The 26,648-nt window shown below is 42.4% G+C and overlaps 1 protein-coding gene across 1 annotated transcript in view; it reads left to right on the top strand.

Moving 5' to 3' along the window:
- Positions 1–26,648, top strand: part of LOC126416423 (KIF-binding protein) — a 112,525-nt gene that overhangs the window by 59,944 nt on the left and 25,933 nt on the right. The window contains exon 4 of the mRNA XM_050084143.1: positions 11,786–12,046. Within this exon, the coding sequence (XP_049940100.1) occupies positions 11,786–12,046 (261 nt within the window). The remainder of the gene's footprint in view (positions 1–11,785; positions 12,047–26,648) is intronic.

Raw genomic sequence — 26,648 nt, 5'->3', positions numbered from 1 at the left:
GGGGCTGTTGCGCAGAGTTATTGTGGGTAGTCTCCATGTGACCCGTGTTTACATTTAGTGATTTTGTTTTTTCCCCTTCGTTTACTCTCACGTCAAATGAAAACAAAGCGGATATCTGTGGCCGGGAGCTATCAAGTGAATTAAAACACATTCACATAATTACGGAAGGCTGAAATGTGTCATTAGTTTCAGATTTTATTTTATTTCCACCTTTCTGAAAGTCAAGAATTAATCGCCTTGCGGAACAATGAAGTTATTTTTGTCTGTTTGCTAAAGAAATTTGTCTTATGTTGACCTTTTCCGCAGAGGCAGTCAATGTATTTGAAACGAAATGTTTAATTCCACAGTACTGGCTAGTTTCAACTGTTCGCTGCATTTCAAGTGCACGCTTTCATTTTCTAGCACATATGGCATTATGCCATAATAAAGAACCAAACTGATATAATACAGTACTGGTGCTCCAAGAAAATTTACATCCCGAAAACCACACTGAAAAGCTTAATATCAGGTCGAGGCCTACTTCATTGGGAATCTGGACATACGAATGTGCCCTTCAGTATGCACTTTAAATGTGCACATTTTAATATGGTTCACGAAATTCTGATGCTCTTGCAGTATCCTCTGATGTCTTGTTTCTTTTATGACGTAATGCATGATCTTTCAATGTTTTACATGTGCGTACATAAGGGCTTCCTACATCATGATAGATACCCAAGCGCGGTGCCGCCTGTTATCCACGTGTTCTGGCAACTGCTGAAACGAACCTATTTCGCGGGAAAATATTGCTAATAGTGGTTTGAAAAGCGTTACTTTCAAAGTAAATATCCTTTTACATAAGTTGAACTATGTGCAAGAATGTACCATGAATTTATTAAATCACAGAGCGTTTGACTCTCATTTAAAAATCAACTCTTTGATGATGAGCCATTTAGAAGAATTTCGAACACTGAATATCACACATTTATGTCATTATTAAAAATTTTACTGGCACATTTGTGTGATATATCTTAAAGTGTAACACGCGAAAAGAGGGTCAACAGTATATGCGAAAGCTTAGCTTCTCTTGTAGCTTGAGACCAATATTATATGTGAAACATATGCAACACTATGTATATTAATTTAAACTATTAACTTTCCCTGTTTGTGTGTTCTTGCTACTTAACAGCGATGTTGCTGTTGGCTGACTACATCACGTGCCCTATGCTCTAAATATCCGCTGTCATCGGCTGGCGAAATCACGTGACATGAGCTACGAACGGCATACAAAAGCGCATCGAAATCTCGATTTCAATGATTCAGAAAGTAACATGCAGTGTTTGGTGGAATTCCAATGTATGCTTTCGTAATACAAAAATACGCAGCATACATGTTGCTGCACATCAAAGATATTTCCAAAACGTGTTTTTTTTTTCTCTGAGTTTCGTTTTCTAAAGTGCCGGGAAATTCTACGCCTGTGTGTAAAACCATAACCATTCAAAGGATTGATAAGGGAAAACATACTATCACCCGGGAGAAAGTGTATTTTTAACAGAAAAATCCTGGAACTTTTTTCCTTGTCCACATATACACCTTGTTATTAAAAACATGAACCATTTCCTTCTGTGACTCTCCACAGTTCCTGCTTCTTTACAACTAGGCACCCCACTCATCATTGTCAATGCCACCTCCCTCTACACAAATATCCACGATCCCCATGGCCTACAACCTCCTTCCTGGCCATTGTGAGCAACTATATCACCACCAACAGTTATTTCTCCTTAATAGGTATCACCTATAAACAAATCTGTGGTACAGCAGTGGGCAGCTGCGGTACCATCCTGTGTTAACCTTTTCGTGGGCTGCTTAGAGAATTCCTTTCTGATCATCCAGAATCCCAACCCCTCACCTGGTTCAGATTCATTGATTACATCTTCACGATCTGGACCAAGGGTGAGCATACCATATCTGCATTCTTTGAGAACCTGAAAACCTCCCCCATTCACTTCACCTGGCCCTTTTCAGCTCAACCAGCCATTTTCCTCTATGTCAACCGCCCACTCAAAAATGGCCACATCAGTATCTCTGGCCGCATCAAACCTACCAGCTACATCCCTGCATGATCCTGCAGGCAGAATCAGCAATTTCCGCCAACCCTACCCTGCCATCGCTCCCCAACATCACCCTACCTCTTCCATACCCCCACTATCCAAGCCAGCAGAGGTTTCTGTTTTTTTGCAGACACAGTTGTAGTCAGGCTTTGTCACCTAGAGATGACAGTGGCCATGTGTTTGTGGGTTGTGCTTGTGCGATTTTTTTTTTTTTTTTTTTTTTTTTTTTTTTTTTAACATCCGGTGAAGAACTTTGTCTGTAATCTGAAATATTTCTAGCACGGACCAGATACATGAATGATATCCTTTGTTTAATTTATGCATCTTCAGCAGAAATTGATCTGTTGCATGCAGATATGAACACAATACACAAAAACATAAGATTCACAATTGAAGAAGACCATGACAACCAAACAAACTTCTTAGATATAACTATCAAAAAAGAAAACAGTCAGCATAACTTTGAATATTACCTCAAAAAACCTACTGCAATAGACACTATCATATATCAGACTTCAAATTGCCCATGTTCACAGAAGCAATCAGCACTCAGATACATGCTTCATAGACTCAGCACAGTACCACTCAGCACAGAAAACCACCAGAAAGAACTAGCCATCATCACACAACTAGCAACAAACAATGGGTACAATAGTGGTCTAGTCACAAAGCTAAACAAAAAAATTAAACAACAAATGCAGTCAATAAATGTGATACATATTCAGCCAAAACAGCAGCACAACAAAACACCACACAAACAAGCACACACAGCAACAGAACAACAGTGGCTCAAAGGATATCTGAGGACAAGAAAAAAGGTTCAGGATAATACACTGTGACCTACAAGCACAAACTCACACATAAAATAACAAACATTTTCAAAAGACAAGGCATAAACGTGGCATTCAAAACAGACAGTTCAATCCAAAAGTACATTAAAAAAAAAAAAAACAAAAAAAAAAAAAGAAAAGAAAGACACAGACATCTACCAAAAAGCAGGAATATAACAGTTACAATGCAACTCGTGATAAAAGATAAGGAGGACAAACCAGCAGAACATTCGACACCCGGTGGAAAGAATATATCAGAGCATGGAAATATGGGACAAGTCACTCAACGTTTGCAATACATTTAAGAGTAATTAATCACAAACCTACAACAGCAGAGAAAGACACAAAAATAGTTAGCAGAAATTACGAAAGACACCGTGTAACCTTACAAGAAAGTTCCCTCATGTACTGAACAAAGGCGGAATGCAAAATGACCAAGTGAATACGACTAACTCCTCATTGTTCACATTGATAGATCATATAATAGACAGTAATCCCAATATTTGCTGAAACATTTTTGTATGTTAAACAATGGAAAGTTCAGAATGGAATAACATGAAAAGGATAAATTTCTACTTAGCACACAGAGGATGTTTTGAGCTGCAGACAGTCACAGAGGTGACAAGAGACCTGTACTGTGAGACTCTTTGCCCTGATCACTGGTTCAGTATTTTCTTATTGGTACAGTGGTGTCCAGTACCGGAAGTGTGGCTGTTTAAAATTTCCCACTTACAGCACGTACACATGATGATTGTGTACCACAAATGTAAGACAGGTAGTGGACCCTACCATGGTCAAAATGTTCAAATGTGTGTGAAATCTTATGGGACTTAACTGCTAAGGTCATCAGTCCCTAAGCTTACACACTACTTAACCTAAGGACAAACACACACACCCATGCCTGAGGGACGACTCGAACCTCCGCCGGGCCAGCCGCACAGTCCATGACTCCAGCACCTACCATGGTCAGATAGGCATGGTTTTATTATAGGGTTATAACTGAGTTTTAAATATTAGTGCTGTTCTAATTTCCTACAAGCTGCAACATGGTCACGAATCGAACAGTGACCCAAATATAGACTAAATTTCCTTTACTTCACATCTATGGTCACAAATTTTTTGTCAGCATACTAGACCGAAACCAGTAGTCTGATGACAAAAAATTTGTGACCACAGATGTGAAGTAAAGGAAATTTATCTTATTTTATAGTTCCACATAATTTTTAACCGTCATAAAGAGTTTGTATGTGACAAAAATGTCGTTCAATCAGAATGAATTTTTCTCTCTGCAGCAAAGTAGGCACTGATACGAAACTTCCTGGCAGATTAAAATTGTGCACTGGACAGGGATTCAAACCCAGGACCTTTCACTTCTGCAAGCAAGTGGTGTAGCAATTGAGCTACCCAAACACCACTCACAACCCATCCTCGCAGCTTTACTGCGACTACTACCTATCTGGTACGGGTCCCACACACTTGAGCAGTATTATAGAACCGGTTGTACAAATGATGTGTTAGTAATCTCCTTTGTGGTATTCTACTAATAAACTGAAGTGTACCACCTGCTTTACCCACAGCTGAGCCTATAAGATCATTCCATTTCATGTCTCTACAAAGTGATACACCTAGGTATTTGTATGAGTTTGCAGATTCCAACAGTGACTCATTGATATTATAGTCATAGGATATTACTCCCCCCCCCCCCCTTTTTTTTTGTGCATGGTCGTTAATAATCAATATGAACACCAAGGGCTCAACAAACTTCCTTGGGGCACACCCAAAGCTTCTTCTACACCTGATGATGATTCTCCATTGAAGATAGCATGTTGTGTGCTCTCTACCAAACAGTCCCCAATCCAGTCACAAATTTCACTTGATACCCCATATGGTTATATTTTTGATAATGAGCATAGTTGTGGTACTGAGACAAATGCTCTTTGGAACTCAAAAATACTGCATCTACCTGCTTGCCTTAATCCAAAACTTTTAGTATGTCATGTGAGAAAAGTGTGAATTGGGTTTCACATGATCGATGTTTTCAGAATCCATGCTGGTTGGCACGGAGGAGGTAATTCTGTTCGAAATTCCTCATTATCTTTGAGGACGGACAGAATATGCTCAGAGATTCTACGACAAATAGATGTCAAGGATATTGGACGGCAGTTTTTGTGGATCACTTCTACTATCCTTTTTGTAGGTGGGTGTGACCTGTGCTTTTTTCCAAGAACTGGGTATGATTTTTTGTTCGAGGGATCTACAATAGATTATAGATGTAAGAGGGGCTAACTCAGCCACAAATTCGGTATAGAATCTGATGGGGATTCAATCAGGTCCTGGAGCTTTGTTCAGTTTTAAGGATTTCAGCTGTTTCTCAACACCACTGACTTTAGTTCTTATTTAATTCATCTTTTTGGTGGTACAAGGATTAAATTGGAGCAATTCTTCTGGGTTTTTCTTTGTAAAGGAACATTTGAAAATGGAGTTAAGCGTTTCAACTTTTGCTTTGCAATCGTTAATTTTGGTTCTTATCTCATTTGCCAGGGACTGGACACTAACTTTGATGCCATTAACAACCTCTACATACAATCAGAATTTCTTTTGATTTTGTGAAAGATCAGTTGACAAGATTCTGCTACGGTGGTCATTAAAGGCTTTATGCATTGCTCTCTTGACAGGCAAATGCATTTCATCCAGCATCTACCAAGTGAGGCAGTGCACTGGTTAGCACACTGGACTTCCATTCAGGAGGATGACGGTTCAGACCGCATCCAGCCATCCTTATTTAGATTTTCTGTGATTTCCCTAAATTGCTGAAGGCAAATGCTGGGATAATTCCTTCAACAAAGGGCACGCCCACTTTCCTTCTCATCCTTCTCTAATCTGAGCTTGTGTTCTGTCTGTAATTACCTCGCTGTCAATGGGATGTTAAAAAACTAATCCCCTTGTCCTCCCTCTCTCATTTAGAATCTCTCTATCTGTAGTCCTATGCCTTTTTTTTACAGCTGTCATGCAATAATCTCTGTTTCTTTAAAAGTTTCTTTACAGTGACTGTATGCAACGGAGGCCCCACCCATTATGAACTGTTCTACCGGGTACGTATCAATCCAGTGCATGGTCAACTATTCTTTTAAACATGAGCATTAGTTGCTCTTCATGTTCCTGACCTGTGCTAAAAATTTCAAGTTCCCCATTGTGATATGACACTACTGTTTTTTATCTTTCTGCTTGTCTTAATTGTTCTTTCTAATTTTACAATCACTGTTTTCATAACCGTGCCATGGTCACTGATACCAGTTTCAATGTGGATGTCCTTAAAGAGGTCAGGTCTATTTGTTGCCATTAGATCAATATATTTTCATCGTGAGTGGGGTTCTGAAGTACCTGTTCTGTCATTTTCAGAGAAGGCATTTAGTAGTGTTTCACAGGATGTATTATCATGCTCACCACTAACAAAATTGTAATTTTCCCAATTGATTGATGGATGGTTAAAGTCACCACCAATGATAACAGTATGATTGGAGAATTTACGTGTGTGTGTGTGTGTGTGTGTGTGTGTGTGTGTGTGTGTGTGTGTGTGTGTGTTTGTTTGTTTTGTTACATCAGGAGATGAGTCTCCTGGGCAATAGGATCCAATTATCATTTTACGCCCACACCTGATACTGAGTCTACTGAGTCTTACCCAAACATTCTCACATGCAGCTTCAATTTCTCTCTCAGTGGATTTGAGTTTCTTGTCTACTGCAACAAATATATCACCTCCATTTCCCATTTGCCAATCCTTTCAATATACGCTTAAATTTTCCCCAAAAATATCACTGCTATTAGTTTCAGGTCTCCACCAGCTTTGTGTACCTAATATTATGAGAGTTTCACTGCTTTTCAGGAGCGCTACAAACTCTGACACTTTATTGTGAATGCTTCGGCAGTTTACCTATAGGATTTTAATACTCGCACCTGTGGGAGGCATTTCCTTTGGTCCTACACTGATACTTCTGAGTTTCCTATGGCTATCATTATCTGGATTGGATGGAGAGTCACCTAATGTAAAAAATTCTTGTGTGCACCCCACACACAGTCAGCAACCTGAGTAGCAGCCTCTGATGTGCAGTGCACACCTGACCCATTTAGGGAGACCCTACAGTTCTTTGGTGCAAGTCCAGGAAGTCGCAGCCTATCTTTTCACAGAACCTTCGAAGTCTCTGGTTCAGTCCTTCCACTCAACTCGGAACCAAAGGGCCACGATCAGTTCTGGGGACAATGCTGCAAATTCTGAGTTTCTTTGAAATTCCATCGACAAGGCTGGTCTTGTCAACCTTCTCTGCCAGTCGCTAGAATTATTTTGATTTGATTTGATTTGATTTATTACTCATTTAGAGACCTGTTGCCTTACATTTTATAACAGGTTGTTCATTTTACAGATTTTCAAGTAATTACAAAACATATTCCATATTTCAAACAGTGATTATTGTTTTCAGCAGTTACAATGAAACTAATAATAATTTAAAAATACATTAGAAATTGAAAGAAAAAACACAAAAAAATTGAAATTTCAAGCAGGTATGATGACAGATGAGAGGAAAGACGGATAGAAAGAGGGAGAGCAATGTTACCCTATATGAGCCAGCCTGGTGTGAAAGCCTTGGAACTACTTTGAGCCTTGCAGTCCCGGTTTGCTAAAGTTTAGTTTACGGATTAATATTTCTGAACTCTATTTACAAAAACACTAACTATTATGTACATTGTGGAAAGCACAGTGGTGTGTGAGTGTAAAGTATGTTATTTCTTGGGATTATTAATTACCCTGCAGTTTCCTATATTATGTGTCTTGAATTTTACCTTTTATGTTACTTTTATACTAAGTGTTCAGTTGCAAATGTTACAGCGCAACAGAGGTGTAATGACCTCGGGATGGATATGCCTGCTGTTTATACTTAAGTTAGAACATGTTTACAGGGTTGACTGCATTACACCATTTATTCTGATGCAGTTCAATTATTTTAGATGTTTTCACTAGAATTACCCAAGTATGACCTCAGAGCCCAGGTGACGGGCATCATTTGTTCCAACGTGTGCCACAGTCTGCAGCTGGTTACACTCTGTTTCCTGTGGCTTTTGGACCTGATGTCCTTTCCTGTCCCTTGCTGCCATTTCCCTAAGCGGTACCATCATTTGACATACGTTCAAACTGCTGATGATTAGTGACTAAGTTTCAGCGAAAGACAACACCTCAAACTTGTTGGTTAGGATGACTGGTACAACACCTTGAGCCCTGTACAGGACACCTAGCTCTGCCACTGAAACACCACTCACAGTCAAGTGGATGAACAATAACAGATCCCATGTTTTCTGCAGAGAAGGCAGTATCTGCAGGAGCAGATAGTACTCGAGTTATCTTTGATACTGGTATCGCAGATACACGATTCTCAGGAGCTCTTCCAACATTGTGACTTGCAGCAGCTGCCAATTGTTTGACAATAGGCAGGGCAATTTCCAGCAGCCTGTAAATCTCAACCAAGTCATCTCGTATTTGAGAAAAAGATTCACAGTAGGGTTGCATTTTAGCTGGTGTGATGTATTACAGGCAAATGAACAAATAACTTTAAATTAAGCCTGCTGATTATCTTTTAATTTGTTGACCTAAAAAGTGCTAATTTCCTATAAGAATTGAAGCAAATACACAAAATAAGATGTCTATTAATGCAACAGAAAAACCTGTGGTAAAAATTTCTAGTTACCTAAAACTTTTTGAGGTTAATTATAGCTGTTAACAAACTTGAAAACAGAGTGAATTTATGATGAATGTAGACAATGTATAAGGAAAACTAGATGTAACACAATGTGTTAGTTAGAATACTGCTACAGTAACTAAATCACAAACACCGATTTAATACGAATTATATTGCGTACAGGACAATGGAAGCTTCTGAAAATTCTCGAAAATGCTCATTTATTTGTGCTGGTATACAACTAAATTCATAGGTGGTCTATTCCTTGACAGTAATGATCAACCACAAACACTGATTTGCCATGAAATAAGTTACATATCCAAGACGCTCATACTGTCAACTTACAAAAATATAGTTTTGTAAGTGTCCTAAAATTCTCAAAAACAGAATATTTCTCAAGTAGTTACAAAATGAAATTAGAGAATGATTGTTTTGAAAAAAGCTAGGTGTACTGTTCTCAAAAATTTTAAAAGAGCGCAAGTAAGTTTAAACCTACAGTTGATAATAGTACGATTTTATGACAGCACTCATGAATGTTTTAAATTTCACAAGATACCACGATACAAATGGATATTGATACAATCGGTGAAAGATTATACATAAGCAATGTGAACAGTCAAATATGCAAATCTAGAACTTCAAATTGGTGCACGAACATTGTACATGCGATCTCACACAAAGGAAAATTCTGAACTTTACTTTTATATATAAATAAATATATGAATTGTACGAATTTTGCACTTAGCTGTTTCTGTGGTGACTTCCACACAGGCATGCCGAAGAAGAAACTGTAGCCTTAGTTTATCTCAATCAGTATCACTAAAATGTGCAGCTAACAATATTTCATTGATTAATCACCAGGATAATTTAAAAATGTGGGAAGACACTATTAAATCAGTGCAGGTTTTTAAAACCTTCCAGGAAAGACTGAATTACTGACTTTCAGTGACACAAAATTAAAGTATTGAACTGGTATTTGAAAATTAGGGTATATGTTAACCTTCAGCTTGTGGATGAGCAAGTGATTGCATCTGAACACGAAGAAAACACAAATTACATATGTAGAAAATTAGTGGAGGAATCCAAAGAGAGAGATATGGAGATAAGTGTTGAAAAAAAAGGGTAAAGCTATTCACTCACACAAGAAAGCACACCTCACACTGACAAGACTACCAACTCTGCTCTGGCCAGAGCTGCCCAAGTTGGCAGTCATGTGTGTGTGAGTGGATGGTATGTGTTTGTTTTTCTGGCAAAGACTGTAACAAAAAGCTTGTGTGTAAGTGTCTTTTAATTTAAGGTCTCATCTGTACAGTAAGTAGCAATCTATCTTTTCATATATTGTTGATATTCCTACGTGGAGCTTCCATTGTTCAAAAAAAGGATATATATTGTCATGAGTAAGGAAGGACATGATTCAAAGACATACAAGTGAATTACTAAGAACGGATACACCTTTGGTGTGGCACTTAGGAATGAAACAACTATAATGGTATGGCCATACAAGATGTAGGGGGAATACCTCTGAAAGTAGGAGTATGGTGATCTCTAAGAAGGCAGAAAGAAGGTAGACCTAGTAAAGGCTAGAATGCAGTAATGGTAGAGGCCATGCAAGAAAGACAACTGACAGAAGTTACTTATATAGATCATGATTTGTGGAGACTGGATTATGGTAGATTGCAGAGGACCTTGTGATACAACCACTGCAATATTATGTAATTTATTTAGTGCTTGTGTTTTCAAACTGATGTATATTTCTGCATATGCAGCACTTTATTTTTCAGTATAATTTGTAATTTTTTTTTCTTTTTTAATAACAAGAAGGAGCATTTTAGTTTATAGTGCGGTCCATAATGTGCACTTAGCTATTTATTAGATCATGTTTTCTGCCACTCTCTTCTTTGTCTTGTCCTGCTGTCAGTCTTAACTCAAGGACCAGGAAAACCTTCTTATTTAATAACAATGACTGAACTCTCCATCTGTGTTTGGCAGAACATGATAATATTAAATAGGAAACTCTTATCAATGTTCTGCAAAATAATATTTAGTTGGTCACAAACCAGGTTTCAGCTTCTTGGGCCATAGTGTGGAGATAGCTGAATGTCACGGACAAAGATAAAATGACGTGTGACTTACACAGATATTATTTATACAGAAGACATGAAGTCTTGACATGTAGCGTGTTTACTTAGAAAGTATTAGATATAATTTATTTTTTGTGTCATTCAGAAATAGCTAAGGCCTCCATTAACAATAAAGGAAACATAAAGTTTTTCGTGTGGAGATACATTCTACAACTGATAAATAAATAAAGCTGAATTTACAGGTTTAATCCAATATTTGTATAACTTAAATTTAATTTAAATTCAGAATTATTTTTCATCAGTTATTAAAGGTAGCTCCACATAAAAAACTTTGTTTCCTTTTTTAGTTAATGAGGCTATTTCTGCATGTCTAAATAAATAAATAAATAAATATGTAATTCTTTCTTACGTGAATACTCTACATATCCTCATATTTGTATATTTCATATCTTCTGTATAAATAATATCTATGTAAGTATAGTAAGGAAAGTTCTGCCAGGATGTAAATAATTTAGGGATAAAGGAGACCACTCACAGACTAGCCAAAACATTGAGTCATCAACATGTGCACACACAAAAGAATGCACATAATTTTATCTGTGCACGTAATTTTATCTGTGTTCACAACATTCAGTTGTCACACAACAATGGCATAAGAAGAGGAAAGCTGGTTTGTGACCAAATAAATATCATTTTGAAGTACAGTAAGAAATGTCTCCTATTTAATATTATTATTTTTCTTATTTTTTTATGTATATATATATATATATATATATATATATATATATATATATATATATATATATATATATATATATATATACCAGTTTCTTCCAACTCTGTACTCTATTTTGATAGATAAAGGGACCACTGTCCTTAAATCTCTCCCTCCCTCCCACCTGCCCTCCCTTCCTATATAGATTAAGAAAAGTGTGAAGTAAAGACAACTATAATTGTATGAATAAATTTCATAGTTACAGTTAATATTTTGTTATATTTTCTTAGGAATGAAAGTATCTAAAACATTCATTATTTAACTGGTACCTTATCTTTTTGTTCAGACAGAGTCGTATGCATAAACGACGTGTGGATCTTTTGGAATCAGTCTTACAACAGCTAAATCCACAGTACTATATGCTTGTATGTAGACAGCTGTGGTATGAATTGGCACTTACTTACTCTGATATACTTGACATAAAACTGGAACGATTACAAGCAAGTGATAGTCGACCAACACCACATGCTCTGCGCAAGATCAATCATTTGGCTTCTAGCAGTATTGCCAACTTTACTCATTTCCTGGACTCACTTAAGGATCCTAGGCAAGTATCTTAGAAATTTACATTCTGTCTTCCTATTTATATATTATTTTGTTAAGCAGGAAAAAATGTCAGCCTGTCAGGTTTACATTAGGTAAATATTGTATGTGGTACTTTGTTTTAGACTACAACAGGCTAGATGCCAATAAAAATTAGATGTTTGAGACTGCAACAGGCTAGATGCCAATAAAATTGCATGTGGACTAATGGTAGCAAAGAGAAAAGTTGTGAAAAGGTGGTTTTCAGCAGTGAAAAAGAAAAGTAATCATGGATATAAATAAAAATACATTAAACGAAAAGGAATAATTTCTCATCAATTTTTTGCGTTATTAGTTATGAAAGACATACAAACTTCCAAAAAGAATGGAGAAACCACGCAAATTAAAATTGCTTTTTAAAGCATAGATAATAAAAGAAAAATGTATGTCACCTGGTTGAGGAAGATCAGCTATGGAAAATTTGAAGGTGTTGGGGAGGAAAACAGAGAGAAGTAAAAGGATCTGTAGTGTCTAGACAGTTTGAAGAGTGGTAATAATGATTTTAATAGATGGCATGAGAGAAGGATGATGCAGAAAATTTGGTTCACATACTTACATTTGCAGTATTTATACTGGTTTTAAATAATCCAAATTTACAGAATGTATTAAGCAGGAACTTAACACTACATCCTATGCCCTTTATGGTGTTTTAAATGCCAGGATTTCTCTCTCTCACACTCAAACACTACAGTGCCATGTAAATGTCAGACAACATCCCATTGCATCCTTGGTGATTTTTGTTTATTGGGCACCAGGCCATGGTCCAAGACACCTTTCTGTGCCTAATGTTCCATCTCTTAATGCTATCATTGTCTGGGAAATGTGGAAATGGCAGTAGCAGGTCATGCACTAGGACCACAGTACTTCCAAATCTGTTTCTCCAATACTGTTGTTCTATCAGGGTCATATCATTACAGTGCTAAGATGTACAGAGAAAACATAAGAAATTCAAAACAAAAACCAATTTTAACAAAAGAGGACAAGGATTGATATTAGACAGTTTGTGGACCTTAGTGTTAAGTAAAGCAAATAGTGTCAATCCTTCCTCTCAAGCGTCGGCATGACTGTGATCTTAAGCAGCCATCTAATAACTTCACGATACAACTGTTGTGTGGTTACATATAAACAGTTTGACTTTGTTGGCTTATTTAAGTTTGAACCTGCTGTCTGAGTCTTTATAGCCTTTGATGATGTCTGTAACATTAGTAGATGAAGTGTTAGGGGCAGAAACATGCCCTGGACCACAGTACAATGCCCATAAAACAGAAATCACCTAGGATTCAAATAATGCCTGTAAGCCTACATTGTATGATTATGTAGATGATGCCATTGTGTGTTAATTGTGGTGAGAGCCTTGCTGTCTGTAAGCAAGACCATTTGGTTACATGGAGGAGGAAAGAGGATTCAGGAAATTAATCAGATGTATACCATCTGGTGAAGGGAGTTTGTTGTTTAAGGCACGAGTGCCTGCCTTTTCAACATCACTTACTGTTACAGTGAAGAAATTGGTACACACAATGTGTGTGTAAAAATCTGTACCTAGAAATGTGCATATGAAAGTACACCAACCACAACAGAGGCCAGCTCCAGTGAGCAGCTGGAAAATCCTGTACTTGTCATAGGTGCATAGCAATCTACATATGTCTACACAGCAGTCAGAGAAGCATGAATCTCGTAGTATATCTGCAACAGACTGCATCAAATCTTCAACAGTTGCCACTACAGTTCTCACTTTCTACTGTGTAACAGTTTGCTTCCTCTACCTACTGCCACATGAGGCTTTGATGCTGGTGCTCGTCTTGAGTCACAATTCCCTTGTACAATACTAATTATTTCTGCCATATATTTCACTGTAGATATTGTATTTGATGGTGTTTCATGAATGTTGTTTTCTGATTTTGCTTTAACACTAAATTCTCTCATGATTTTACTCCCTCTGTCAGAAAAATTCCAGGACAGATTTTTTTTTTTTTAATTTCTGAGTTTACACTACTAAGGGGGAACAAATGGTGTTTTTATGTTACCTGATATGTATGCATCCTTGAAATGACCTTCTCCATGTTTCTGTGCAAACTCACTAGGTGGCAGGGCTGTGCTTAGGATCACATTTGTTTGGGTTTTTGACACATTAGTTATCATGACACAGTGGATGCTGATTGTATGCAATGGCAAACATTAAGTAAGTTCTGCATTTAGCTTGGAAAGACATTAAGCAAGTATATGCAAGTGAGGCACTTTCAAGAAGCCGCATTTTCAAGTGGCTCAGAAGGTTTCATGGAGGCAGAGATTCAGGGTAAAACAATCCCGGAGCTGGTCACTCGTCTACAGAACTTACAGATGCAGACGTGGAGTGTGCAAGGCAGTTATTGCAAGAAGACCATCATGCAGCTGTCTGTGCGATACCAGAAGAATGTAATTGATGTGTGTCTTAAGATTTTACGTGAAGATTTAGGTAAACAGAAACTTAATGCAAAACTCATCCCTCAGACACCAACAAATGAACAGAAAGAGGAAAGATGGAGAATTTCTGCTGAACTACTGGATGGAGCCAGGCATGATCCCACATTTCTATCAAAGATTATTGCTGGTATGGAGGTGGTGCTACCAGTAAGACCCTCACACCAAGCATCAGAGTGTTGAATGGCAGAGTCCTGGATCACCAATCTCAAAAAAAGTAAGATGACAGCCTTGGAGAACAAAGACAATGTTGGTCGCAATCTTTGATAGTAAAGGATTAGTTCACCATCTTTCTCCAGTTTAAACAGTGAACGAAACTCTTTACATCAAAGTCTTGAAATGTTTGTGACAAGCAATTTGTTGTTGCTGCCCTGATTTGTGGCATTCTCAGGATAGGTTCTTACTGCAGTACAATGCAAGACCACGTAATGCTTTATCTGTTACTCGGTATCTGGCCAGACATTCTGTCATTGCCATTCCTCATCCACCATATTCACCTGACCTCTCGCCTTGCAATTTTTTCTTGTTTCTGTGAGTGGAAAGGCAACTGAAAGGAAAACTTCATCAAGATATCACATACATCCCACAGGCTGTGACAAATGAGCTTAGAAGCATCGTGTTTAAAAATTTCTGTTCTTGCTTCCAAGACCTCCAGAAACAAAAGCAAGTGTGTGTATCCTATAATCATTGGTTCTGAACATTTCAATAATTGTTCTGTATAGATAGTCTTCATCACTAACTTTTTCGTTGTTGTTGAGTGTGTTGGTGGCTTCATGAATTTCTAGCACTATTGGCAGGAAATGCTCCTCAGAATATTCAGGTGCTGCTAAAAATTGTAATTTAACTGTTGGAACTAGACAGTTCAAGAGCCTGTCAAAACATTTTGCTGATATTTCACAATTTTCCTGGTTATTTAACCAAATTTTGCTATTTTCAACTTTGAAACAAATACTTGGTACTTGACATATTTTAAGCATGTGTTTGAAAGTATGGTAAAAACTTCTGGTATTACTTTTGGTGGAATTTTTCTTGGATTTTTATAAACTGAGATTTTTGAAATTTTGTTTCATTTTTTATTTTTTGGATTACTTTCAATGTTTTTTTATTTGCTGTCTGAAATGTTCAAGGTGTTTTTATCTTTATTTTTTTTAAAAAAAGCCTTCCCTCTTTCCATTTTTGAGCCCGTTTTTATAGAGCTTCTTCACACTCTTCATTTCATTATGTCATTTTGTTCTTAGTCAGTCTTAAGGTATCTCTGCCACTTTGGTAATTTGTACATGGAGTTCATGCCAGTCACCTTTCTTAGCTGACTAAATTTCTTCTTTAAATTTTTCTCCGTTTTCTTTTGCATACTGCTCTACTGGAGTTGTATTTGATAACTTTCTGGGTCTTCTTTTTTATTTCATATGGGAGAAAATGTATTTTAACCATAGCCAGATAAAGACAGGAAATAAATTCTGTTTCTGATTGCTTTAACACTGATAATTTCCTTGAAATTCCTTACGAATATTGATGTGGGGTCCAGCTGAAATTCTCGTAGATTTGTAGTTTCTTGGTAGTTTGCAAAAATTCATGGACATTACTTCTAACTGGAGCATATTACTCATGTTGATCAGTCTTTTACCATTTCTGTTTGTTCTTAAGGGTGCTGTATATTTGCCTACAATATCCTTAAATTTATTTTACTTCCCAACATGTGGACTGCCAAGAAGTATATTATTGTTGTTTTTATATATGGTGGGGACTTCAGATTTTAGAAAATCCCAAAACTAGTTTACTTTCTGCAAATTTCATCTGTTATCTTCATTTGTATGTTCATTCAGTTTATAACGGTATAGCTTTTATTCTTGCCATATGTTGTGATTTTGACTTAATATTTGTTGCTCTGTCTACAGATTTTTTGTTTTGTTTGCAGAAAATGTTGATTCAACCATTTGCATGTTTTCCATTATTTGCACTGCTGGCTTCCTTTTATAAATTCTGTAAAGTTGTGTATCAACTACATTCTTATCTAAGAGTCTAAAATTTGTAAATGATTCTTCTACAGAAATGATTCCATTTCCTATTGTTTTACAGTTTTCAGAAGAGAACTTATACTTAATGTTCCAAACCTATCCCCCCCTGCGGGTTCGGGGGTAGGAATAGGCCCGCGGTATTCCTGCCTGTCGTAAGAGGCGACTAAAAGGAGTCTCAAACGTTTCGGCCTTCTGTGATGGTCCCCTCTTGGGTTTGACCTCCTTTTTTCTTCCAAATTTCCGTCGTCAGTGCGTGCCATTTGGGGAAGGACACCTTACGTGGTGTTTTTGTATTGGTCCATCATGCTCCACCATCTTGCATGTTACCTATTGTCGTGTGGGGGGGACTACGCCCAACATCTTCTGGGTTGTCTCCTTCTCGCCTTGTGCGCACTCTTCTTCTTCGCGCCTACGACAACTGTGGACCCTTTAAACACCTAAAATCCAGCACGGTAGCCAGTCCGTTGTGGTGGGGTCGTCATGTACCCTCTTGGTGGTAGCCCCCTGACCACGCAGGGATCGCACTACAGATGCCAGAGCTGTTTCCTCCCCATGCATGCCAAGGAGTATGTGCCCATCTTGTCTGGGGCACGGGGACTCCGGGCAACGGGATATCGGCCAGGTACCCGTTGCTTTGGCTGGGTGGCGCCCTTGGGGAGAGCCCTCGTTCGGAGTAGGTGGCATCTGGGCGGATGTGGCGCAATGAAGCGCAATAAATCACACCAAGCTGGTGGTCGCACGGCCACCAGCGTCTCTAAGCGAGGTAGAGTCGACTTCGATGCTGTGCAATATGACCCTCAGACGTTCCCCTCGTTGGCTGCGCCATGGGAGGGACGCCGATCTAGTGCCAAGCGGGAGCCTTATGTACCGCAATACCTTGTTTGCAGCAGGACTGATGGTGACTCCTTTCTTCCGACGAAGGCTATGTTTTTTGTGGAACACCTGGAGAATAAGTTTGGGGAAGTGGCAGGGTTGTCAAAAATGAGGAATGGGTCCATCCTCCTCAAGACGTCCTCCCCAGCCCAGTCACGAGCGTTGCTCTTGTGTGATAAGCTGGGTGACGTCCCTGTTACCGTCACTCCCCACAGTAGCTTAAATATGGTCCAGGGGATTATTTACCATCGTGACCTCTTGTTACAATCCGATGACGAGCTGAGAGCCGACTTGGAACGGCGTGGTGTGCATTTTGTCCGTCGTGTCCATCGAGGACCCAAGACAAACAGGGTGGCCACCGGTGCCTTTATCTTGGCCTTCGAGGGTGATGTCTTGCCCGAGAAGGTCAAGGTAATGGTTTACCGTTGCGACGTGAAGCCATACGTCCCTCCCCCGATGCGGTGCTTCCAGTGCTGGAAGTTTGGGCATATGTCCTCCCGTTGCCCATCCAGCGCTACATGTCGAGATTGCGGACGCCCCTCTCATCCCGATTCTCCATGTGCGCCCCCGCCTGTATGTGTCAACTGTGGGGAGCACCACTCTCCATGCTCGCCGGATTGCCCCGTTCTTCATAAGGAGCGGAAGATAATGGAATTTAAGACCCTGGACCGGCTTACTTATCGAGAGGCTAAACAGAAATATGAAAGGTTGTATCCTGCTTCCCTTCGAACATCTTATGCTGCAGCCACGTTATCGTCGCCCACGCGAGCGACGGTTGTCGCTTCATCTGTGCCGCCTTCAGTGGGCCCTCGGGGCCATGTATCTCTGTCTGCCCCCCTCGTGCCTGGGGGCAAGCCTTCCTCTATTGCCCCCTTAGCAGTTGGGGGCAAACCCTCTTCTGTCGCTCCCCCCAAGCTTACTTCGGGAGTGACATCTGCTCCACAACTGGGAGGCTCGATTCCTCCCCCTCCTTCTCCGGCGGCGTTGCCTCCGCCGGTTCCTCTCTCGCGGAAGGGGTCCCTCGGGGCTCTCCCTTCCTCCGTTTCTTCTCCTTCCCCGCCAGATGTCAGCCAGTGGCTGAAGGTTCCGCCACCTGCTGATCGTAGGGCTTCTGCGTCGTCGTCAGCCTCCGACACTCCTTCAGAGAAGCTCTCCTAGCCCTCTCACCCTAAGGGCAGACGCGAGAAGAAGGAACGGAATGTGTCCAAGAAGAAGGATGTTCCGGCGGTTTCAGCACCGCCTGCTGTACATAGTCCTGGCTCCGGGGATGAGGTGGAGATCCTCGGCTCTGCCGCGGATCTCGCCCTCACGGAACCCTTGGGGGCCTCTCCTATGGACTCAGCTGACTCTCCCCCAGTGGTGGCAGTTGGCTCTGAAGCGCTGTCTGCCTCTTAGTCGCATTCACGCCCTCCCAGTCCCTTCCTGCTCCCATTCTCCAATGGAACTGCGGCGGTTATTTCCGCCACCTGCCTGAGCTCCGGATGCTTCTGAGTGATTCCCCTGTTCTCTGCATTGCTCTGCAGGAAACTTGGTTTCCTGCACTACGGACCCCCGCGCTTCGCGGTTATCAGGGATACTATAAGAACCGTGCTGTCTGTCATCGAGCGTCAGGTGGGGTTTGCCTCTTTGTTCACCACTCTGTCTGTAGTTCGCCAGTACCCCTTCAGACGCCTTTAGAGGCAGTTGCTGCCAGGGTTGAGCTCTCGCCGGCTATTACTATTTGCTCTGTTTACATTCCTCCGGATGGGGAGCTCCCCCGACATGTCTTGGCTGCGCTGCTGGCTCAACTCCCGCCACCATTGCTGCTTCTGGGCGATTTCAATGCCCACAACCCTCTATGGGGTGGGACTGTCTCTGATGACCGCGGTCGGGCCGTGGAGCATTTGTTGGCTCAGCTCGACCTTAGCCTCTTGAACACTGGTGCTCCCACGCATTTCAGTGTGACCCATGGCTCGTTCTCGGCCATCGATCTCTCTATTTGCAGCCCTGGACTTGTCCCATCCCTCCACTGGAGGGTGCATCCTGACCTGTGTGGTAGTGACCATTTTCCCATCTATTTGTCGCTGCCACAGTGTCATTCTTCTGGGCGCTTGCCCCGCTGGGCTCTCCACAGGGCTGACTGGCCAGCTTTTACTTCCGCTGTAACCATTGCGTCTCCACCACAGGGTGACATTGACGAGGTGGTCCGTGTTTTCACCACGTCCATCATTTCAGCGGCCGAGGCTGCCATCCCCCGTTCCTCTGGCCTCCCTCGGCGGAAGGCTGTCCCCTGGTGGTCGCCGGAGATTGCTGAGGCTATTCGCGACCGTAGGCGGGCTCTCCAGCGTCATAGGCGGCACCCGTCTCTGGAGACCCTCATCGCCTTTAAGAGGCTCCGTGCCTTCGCCCGTCGTCTTATTGCACGGCGTAAGCAGGAGTGCTGGGAGAGGTACGTCTCCTCCCTGGGCTCCCGTGTCTCGTCCTCGCACGTGTGGTCCCGGATCCGGCGGATTTATGGCTCCCAGACCCCTATGGGTATCCCTGGGCTCTCCTTGGACGGCGCTGTCTGCACGGACGCTGCCGCCATTGCTGAACGGCTAGCCGCGCACTTTGCTCAGAGCTCTGCGACTGCATCCTATCCCCCCGCCTTTCGCTCTCTAAAGGAGCGAGCCGAGCGGACGCCGTTCTCATTCCACACGCGTCATTATGAAACATACAATGCTCCTTTCAGCGAGAGGGAACTCCTCGCTGCCCTCACCGATTGCCCTGATACAGCACCAGGACCGGACTGCATCCACGCGCAGATGCTGAAGCATCTCTCCAGGGACTGCCAGAGACACATCCTCACCATCTTTAACCGCATTTGGAGCGAGGGCGTGTTGCCGTCGCAATGGCGAGAGGGTCTTATTGTCCCCATCGTGAAGCCCGGTGCGGACCCACTGGCGGTGGACAGCTATCGTCCCATTACCCTCACCAACGTTTTGTGCAAATTGCTCGAACGTATGGTGGGGCGGCGTTTGTGTTGGGTCCTTGAGTCGCGCGGTCTCCTCGCTCCATCCCAGGGTGGCTTCCGTCGGGGCCGGTCTGCAGTGGACAATTTGGTGCGGCTGGAATCTGCTGTCCGTATGGCTTTTGCCCAACGTCAGCATCTTGTTGCTGTATTTTTCGATCTGCGGAAGGCGTATGACACCACATGGAGGCATCACATCCTCGCCACGTTGCATGGGTGGGGTCTTCGTGGTCGGCTCCCGGCTTTTCTTCAAAGCTTTTTATTGCGCCGCTCTTTCCGGGTGCAAGTCGGTGCCACCTCTAGTTCCTCTTATATACAGGAAAATGGGGTCCTGCAGGGCTCGGTGTTGAGTGTCTCCTTATTTTTAGTGGCCATTAATGGTTTGGCTGCAGCAGTGGGGTCGTCGGTGTCTCCTTCTTTGTATGCCGACGACTTCTGCATCTCATTTAGCTCCACGACTACGGGAGTTGCCGAACGCAGGCTGCAAGTCGCCGTTCGCAAGGCAGCATCATGGGCTCTGACTAATGGTTTTCAGTTCTCTGCTGCCAAGACTCGGGTTATGCACTTCTGCAGGCGTCGGACGGTCCACCCTCATCCTGAACTTTACCTCGACGGCCACCTGCTTGAAGTGGTGGACACTTGCCGCTTCTTGGGACTCGTGTTTGATGCCCGGCTCACATGGGTTCCTCATATTACTCAGCTGAAGCAAAAATGCTGGCGGCACCTCAACGCCCTCCGCTGCCTTAGCCACACGTCTTGGGGTCGGATCGCTGCACGCTGCTGCGATTGTACAGAGCCCTTGTGCAGTCTCGGCTTGATTACGGGAGCCTGGCCTATGGGTCTGCATCACCCTCAGTGTTGAAGTTGTTAGACCCCATACACCACTGTGGGGTCCGGCTTGCAACTGGCGCTTTTCGTACGAGCCCCGTGGATAGTCTACTGGTGGAGGCCGGGGTTCCCCCGCTGCGGATTCGCCGCCATCGTCTGCTCGCCGACTATGCTGCTCACGTTCATTGCTCGCCAGGCCATCCCAATCGTCGCCTGCTTTTCCCTGCCATGGTCCTCCATCTGCCCGAACGGCGACCTAGGTCTGGGCTTTCCGTAGCTGTCCGTGTCCAGTCCCTGCTGTCAGAACTGGGGTCATTCCCTCTTCTGCCTCCCTTCCGGGTCCGTACACCTACGCCTCCCTGGTGTTTGTACCGGCCATCTGTCCGTCTGGATTTGGCACAGGGCCCTAAGGACTCGGTTCCGCCTGTGGCCCTCCGTCGCCGTTTTCGTGAGCTCCTCGAATCATTTCCGGGCTGTGAGCCTGTCTACACTGATGGTTCCCTGGTTGATGGTCGCACTGCCTACGCCTTTGCTCACTCTGCCCATGTTGAGCAACGCTCCTTGCCGGCTGGCTGCAGTATTTTTACTGCAGAGCTGGTAGCCATCTTGCGCGCTCTTGAGCATATGCGTTTCTGCTCAGGTAGGTCCATCGTGATCTGCAGTGACTCCCTGAGCAGCCTTCAGGCCATCGACCGCTGCTATCCCTCCTCTCCTCTGGTGTCCTCCATTCAGGAGACTGTTTCCGCCATTGCCCGTTCTGGTCGTTCGGTGGTCTTGGTTTGGACGCCTGGTCATGTTGGCATCCCAGGGAACGAACGTGTAGACAGGCTGGCCAAAGGGGCGATCGACGCCCCGGCTTTGGAGGTCGGCCTTACGGCTCGCGACCAGCAGATGGTGTTGCGCCGTAAGCTGATTGGGATGTGGGCTGCTGAGTGGCGTGGCATGACAGCCCCGAATAAACTGCGGGCTGTCAAGGGGACGACCGATGTGTGGCGTTCCTCCCTGCGGGCCTCTCGCAGGGACTCGGTAGTCCTGTGTCGGCTGCGCATCGGCCATACATACCTGACGCACGGCCATCTGTTGCGTCAGGAGGATCCCCCCTTGTGTCAGTGTGGGTCCCGGCTGACGGTGGGCCACATTTTGCTGGAGTGTCCTCGACTGCGCACACTCCGGCAATCTTTTAATCTCCCGGGCACTTTGGCTTTGGTTTTATCCGACGATGCCTCCATGGCTGACAATGTTTTACATTTTATCCGTAGTAGTCGTTTTTATGGTTCGATTTAGGGAGGTCCTGCGCCTTTCCCTTTCTGTGTCTTCTGTCCTTGTGTCTGTTGCTGTTCTGGTGTGCCGTCAGATGGTTGACTCTTTCCCTTTTTTTTTCTCATGGTCAGTCAACCAGTCTCCGGCCATCCTCCTCTCTTCTGTTTCTTTCTGTCTGGTGTTCCTCTGTCCTGTTCTTGTCTGTAGTGTTTGTTGCTGCATTTGTGTTCTTTTAGCGCCTGGGGGGACGTCTCCTCCCCCTTTGGTTTTTATCTGCTCCGTAGATTTTCGGCTCGCCTGATTTTGGAATGGGGGACTGATGACTTTCGCTGTTTAGTCCCCCTTAAACATCCCAACAACCACCACCATCCAAACCTATCTTTGAACTTAAAGGCATTTCAATACACTCCACTTCTTATTTGCTGCGAATGTTGAGGCTGCCCAGAACCCTAGATCCCAATGCATTACAAATGTAGTAGTGGATTCATCATTTGTGGCAGTGCATCCCTGATATAAACTTTACATTTTGTAAATTGTGAATTCCCATAATAAGACCAGGTTGCGAGCCTGGAATTTTATTGATTTAGCCACCATTGACACATGGAATAGTTGCTGTTGAGGTACCACCACTAACGTGTGGCACTGTCATGCCCTCTGTCTAAATAGCCTTGGACAACAGGATACATTTTTCAACAGATTTGCCATTTCAGAGTTCATATTCTCCACCTTTGCTACCATTGAAGTCTTTACTGCAACCATTGGAAGGTGCCGTTACCTGGTACTATAAGCCAGGCCTAATGAATCAGCATTTTTTAAAAGACATGTTACTGTTTTTCTTTTGCCTTCTAACAAGCAACTTTGAAGCCCTTAGGATCTAGGTCTATGGAGACAGTGTTAAATAGAAATATAATTTGGTGCAGAGAATTCAGGTCCTTGGAGAGAGTGTTAAATAGAAATGTTTTTTGGTGCAGAAAAGGTGTGCGACTTTAACTTGGAGGCACAATATACTGGACAGCCCCATCGATGTAGGTTGGTTGGGCCTTCCTATCACAACCCTTTTTTCAACATTGAGTTCATTAAGCTCTGTCATTCGTTCCATAGCCATTGAAGGTGCAGCACTCTCCATAGCAAGAACTCCGATTCAGTGCCATTCATTTTAGGACTTTTCAGACTTTTTTGTTCCTCCTCTAACCACTATCCACTGCAGTGGTATGCACATTAGAAGATGGCTGTGTGATGCTTTTGCAGCATCGCCAGTGTGCTCTCTGTCCAACCTCTCACTCTTGTCCCGTTGTCTACCCTGGTCACTGGCAATGCTGGGGTGAGCGCTACGCTCGGCCACTGTTTCTGCTTTTGACCATCCCTAGTAGAAAACTGCTCCTGTTGCTTCTTAACATAATACTGGTTGTGTTTGCATTATACCATCCATGATGATCATTCAGCTGCATCCACCAGCAGCATGTACTCTGGGATGTGTGTTTAACATTGAGGTTGATTTTCATGTAAGGCTGGGTATGGTGAGCTTATTTTGACACTAAGGAGACAACTTCAGATACTAATTTATCCCAGAGAAAAATGTTCTATAGAAAGTTAATAAGGTCATTGGCATCAACAAAGTATTACTTATGATGTGGACAACAAAATTTACATGAATTACTTAGAGAAATAACAATCTGGCCATCTTCTGTACACTGGGTATATACAGGGTGTTTTTTCCACTGTGTGCAAACTCTAGGGACTGATCAATGAGAGGATACAGAACACAAAAGGTCTAGTGAACTTATGTCCAGAGATCCATGGTTTCCATGCTAGAGACCATTCATTCACTCATACTTCATTACAGAGACTGCGGTCCAATACACACTGTACTATGCAATGACAGTTACAGTATGTATGGTTTCCTCCTAAAGGGTGGCACTGTTCCTCATACGTCGTGCCCGAGTGCCCTCTCCTGTCATAGTAATTGGTAATGTTGTGTCTGATTAAATTCTCTTGCTGACTACCTTGTAGTGGATGTGATACAGTGTTGTACATAATGGTTCCATATTTAAATCGAGAGCTTGCCAACATAGTTTTTACTTACAGAAAGCCAAATGGCAATGGGCAGCGGCCACCAAGGTTATATTAGGAGACCTATCCCCACTAACAACAATCACAGCATTCAATGTTTGCAACAGTCTTTTGCCATTTGTCTGAGATAGGTTCGTTTCAGGAAGCAGGAAATGTTCGGACCCCAGACTCGGAGGAAAATGTTATTAGCTCTGTGGAAGGAGACCTCTGTGTCAGTACTAGGCAGTTGGCCTGCCATTACAGGGTAAGCCAGACGACCGAGTGAGACATTCTCCATGTCAATTGCTACTATCTTTATCACTTAGAGCATGTGCAGGACTTATTAGCAATAGACTTTTCACATCGGGGAGCAGTTTTCTCACTGGTTTCTTCAGGCAACCATGAGTCCAGGATTTGTCCATCCTATGCACAGATGAGGCCACTTTATGCAGAATGGTATCTTCAACTTTCACAAGTCATCTGTGGGATAGTATACAGAACCCCCATGGTATGGTGACAGCGAATCATCAGCGTCGGTGCAGCCATAATGTGTAGGCAGGGATAATTGGTGACCATATTTTGGGACTAGTTTACCTTCATGTCACCTAACGGGCCGCAACTATTGGCGTTTCTTGTGGGTGACTTTTCCTCGCTTGCTGGAAGAAATGCCACTGATAATTCAAAGTGTTATGTGGCTGTTACATAATGGTGCTCCAGCCCACTTAATGTCCAGATGCATCTCTATCATGTCTTCCCTGGTCCACAGACTGGATGAGGGCGTCCAGCTACATGTTCTGTTTGTTCACCAGATCTAATCCCGTGCTATTTCTGGTTTTGGCACCATCTCAAAAGTATCATGTGTGCAAAGCACATTCCAGAAATGGAGAAACTGGAGCAGCATATTCATGCAGCCTTTGACACTCTTCGGATCCAGCCTGCCCATTATGAATGTGAAATAGTACACCCTACGGCATGAACGCACATATGTTGAGGTACATGGAAACCATTTTCAACACATACTGTAACTGTTGCTGCATGGTACAGCATGTATTAAACCACAATCTCTGTAACAAAGTATGACTGACTAAATGGCCTCTAGCATGAAAACCATTCATTTCTGGGCATAAGTTCACTAGTCCTTTTTTGTTTCTTATCCTCTCATCAATCAATTTCTAGAAGTTTGTACACAGTGGAAAAAAATCACCCCATAGAATATTCAGCTGATAAACTAAAGGGAAAAAAAAAAGAAAATAAATAAATTAGTTAAAGGAGCAGAATAAAAAGTGGGATGCTATGTTTAAAGGTCCTTGTGGAATCTAAAGCTATTTGACTGCTCCAGAATTTTCAGCGTTTCAGACTGTGGCTTATCCTACCAATAAACTGATTTTTACAATTCGCATGTGAACTTGCTATCATTTGTGATTTATGCAAAGTGTGACATAGTCACACTTGATGTGGGGCACATACCAACCATAACCCGTTGTTCAACCAGACTGTTGCACTGGTTACTGAGTAGGCCCAGGATTATTTTTTGTTTATTGGGTTATGTCACTATTGTGTACATTTTTGAATAGCTTATTCATAAAATTTTAAATCGCACAAAAGTATGCACAGATTTCCCAAACAGGGGTTCCACTTGGCTGATCTTTGATGTTCCCTGAATGTGTCCTCAAGATCCATTTACCAAGTGAATACACTGCATTTGATGTGGACTTACATGCAAACTTCTGGACAGTGGAGACGAAGAATCTTAATTGTGCTGAGAAATTCTTGTTCCAACTCCCAGAGCAACCTTCTGCCCAGCACTACCCAGGACAGCTTTGTATGCCTAAAATGTCTGGGGAAGGTTGTGGTAGCCTACTGGGTATCAGAAAACATGAACAGTCCGGGAAACAAATTATCAGGTGCAGTAGCCATGAAAAAGTGTACTGAAAATCCCAATGTACTTTGTGCTACTACATCATCCCCTACCACCTAACTGTTGATGTACAGAGTCGTGTGCTGGTAGGAAGAAGAGCAATTGCCACTGACTGAAAATAAACTGTACCTTGTAAAACCACCTATTTTGTTGAACTGTATATCCTTGAAGCCACTTG

Source organism: Schistocerca serialis, chromosome 8 (genome assembly GCF_023864345.2).
Source record: "Schistocerca serialis cubense isolate TAMUIC-IGC-003099 chromosome 8, iqSchSeri2.2, whole genome shotgun sequence".
In the NCBI taxonomy this organism is placed as follows: domain Eukaryota; kingdom Metazoa; phylum Arthropoda; class Insecta; order Orthoptera; family Acrididae; genus Schistocerca; species Schistocerca serialis.
This window is presented reverse-complemented; position numbering and strand designations above follow the sequence as displayed.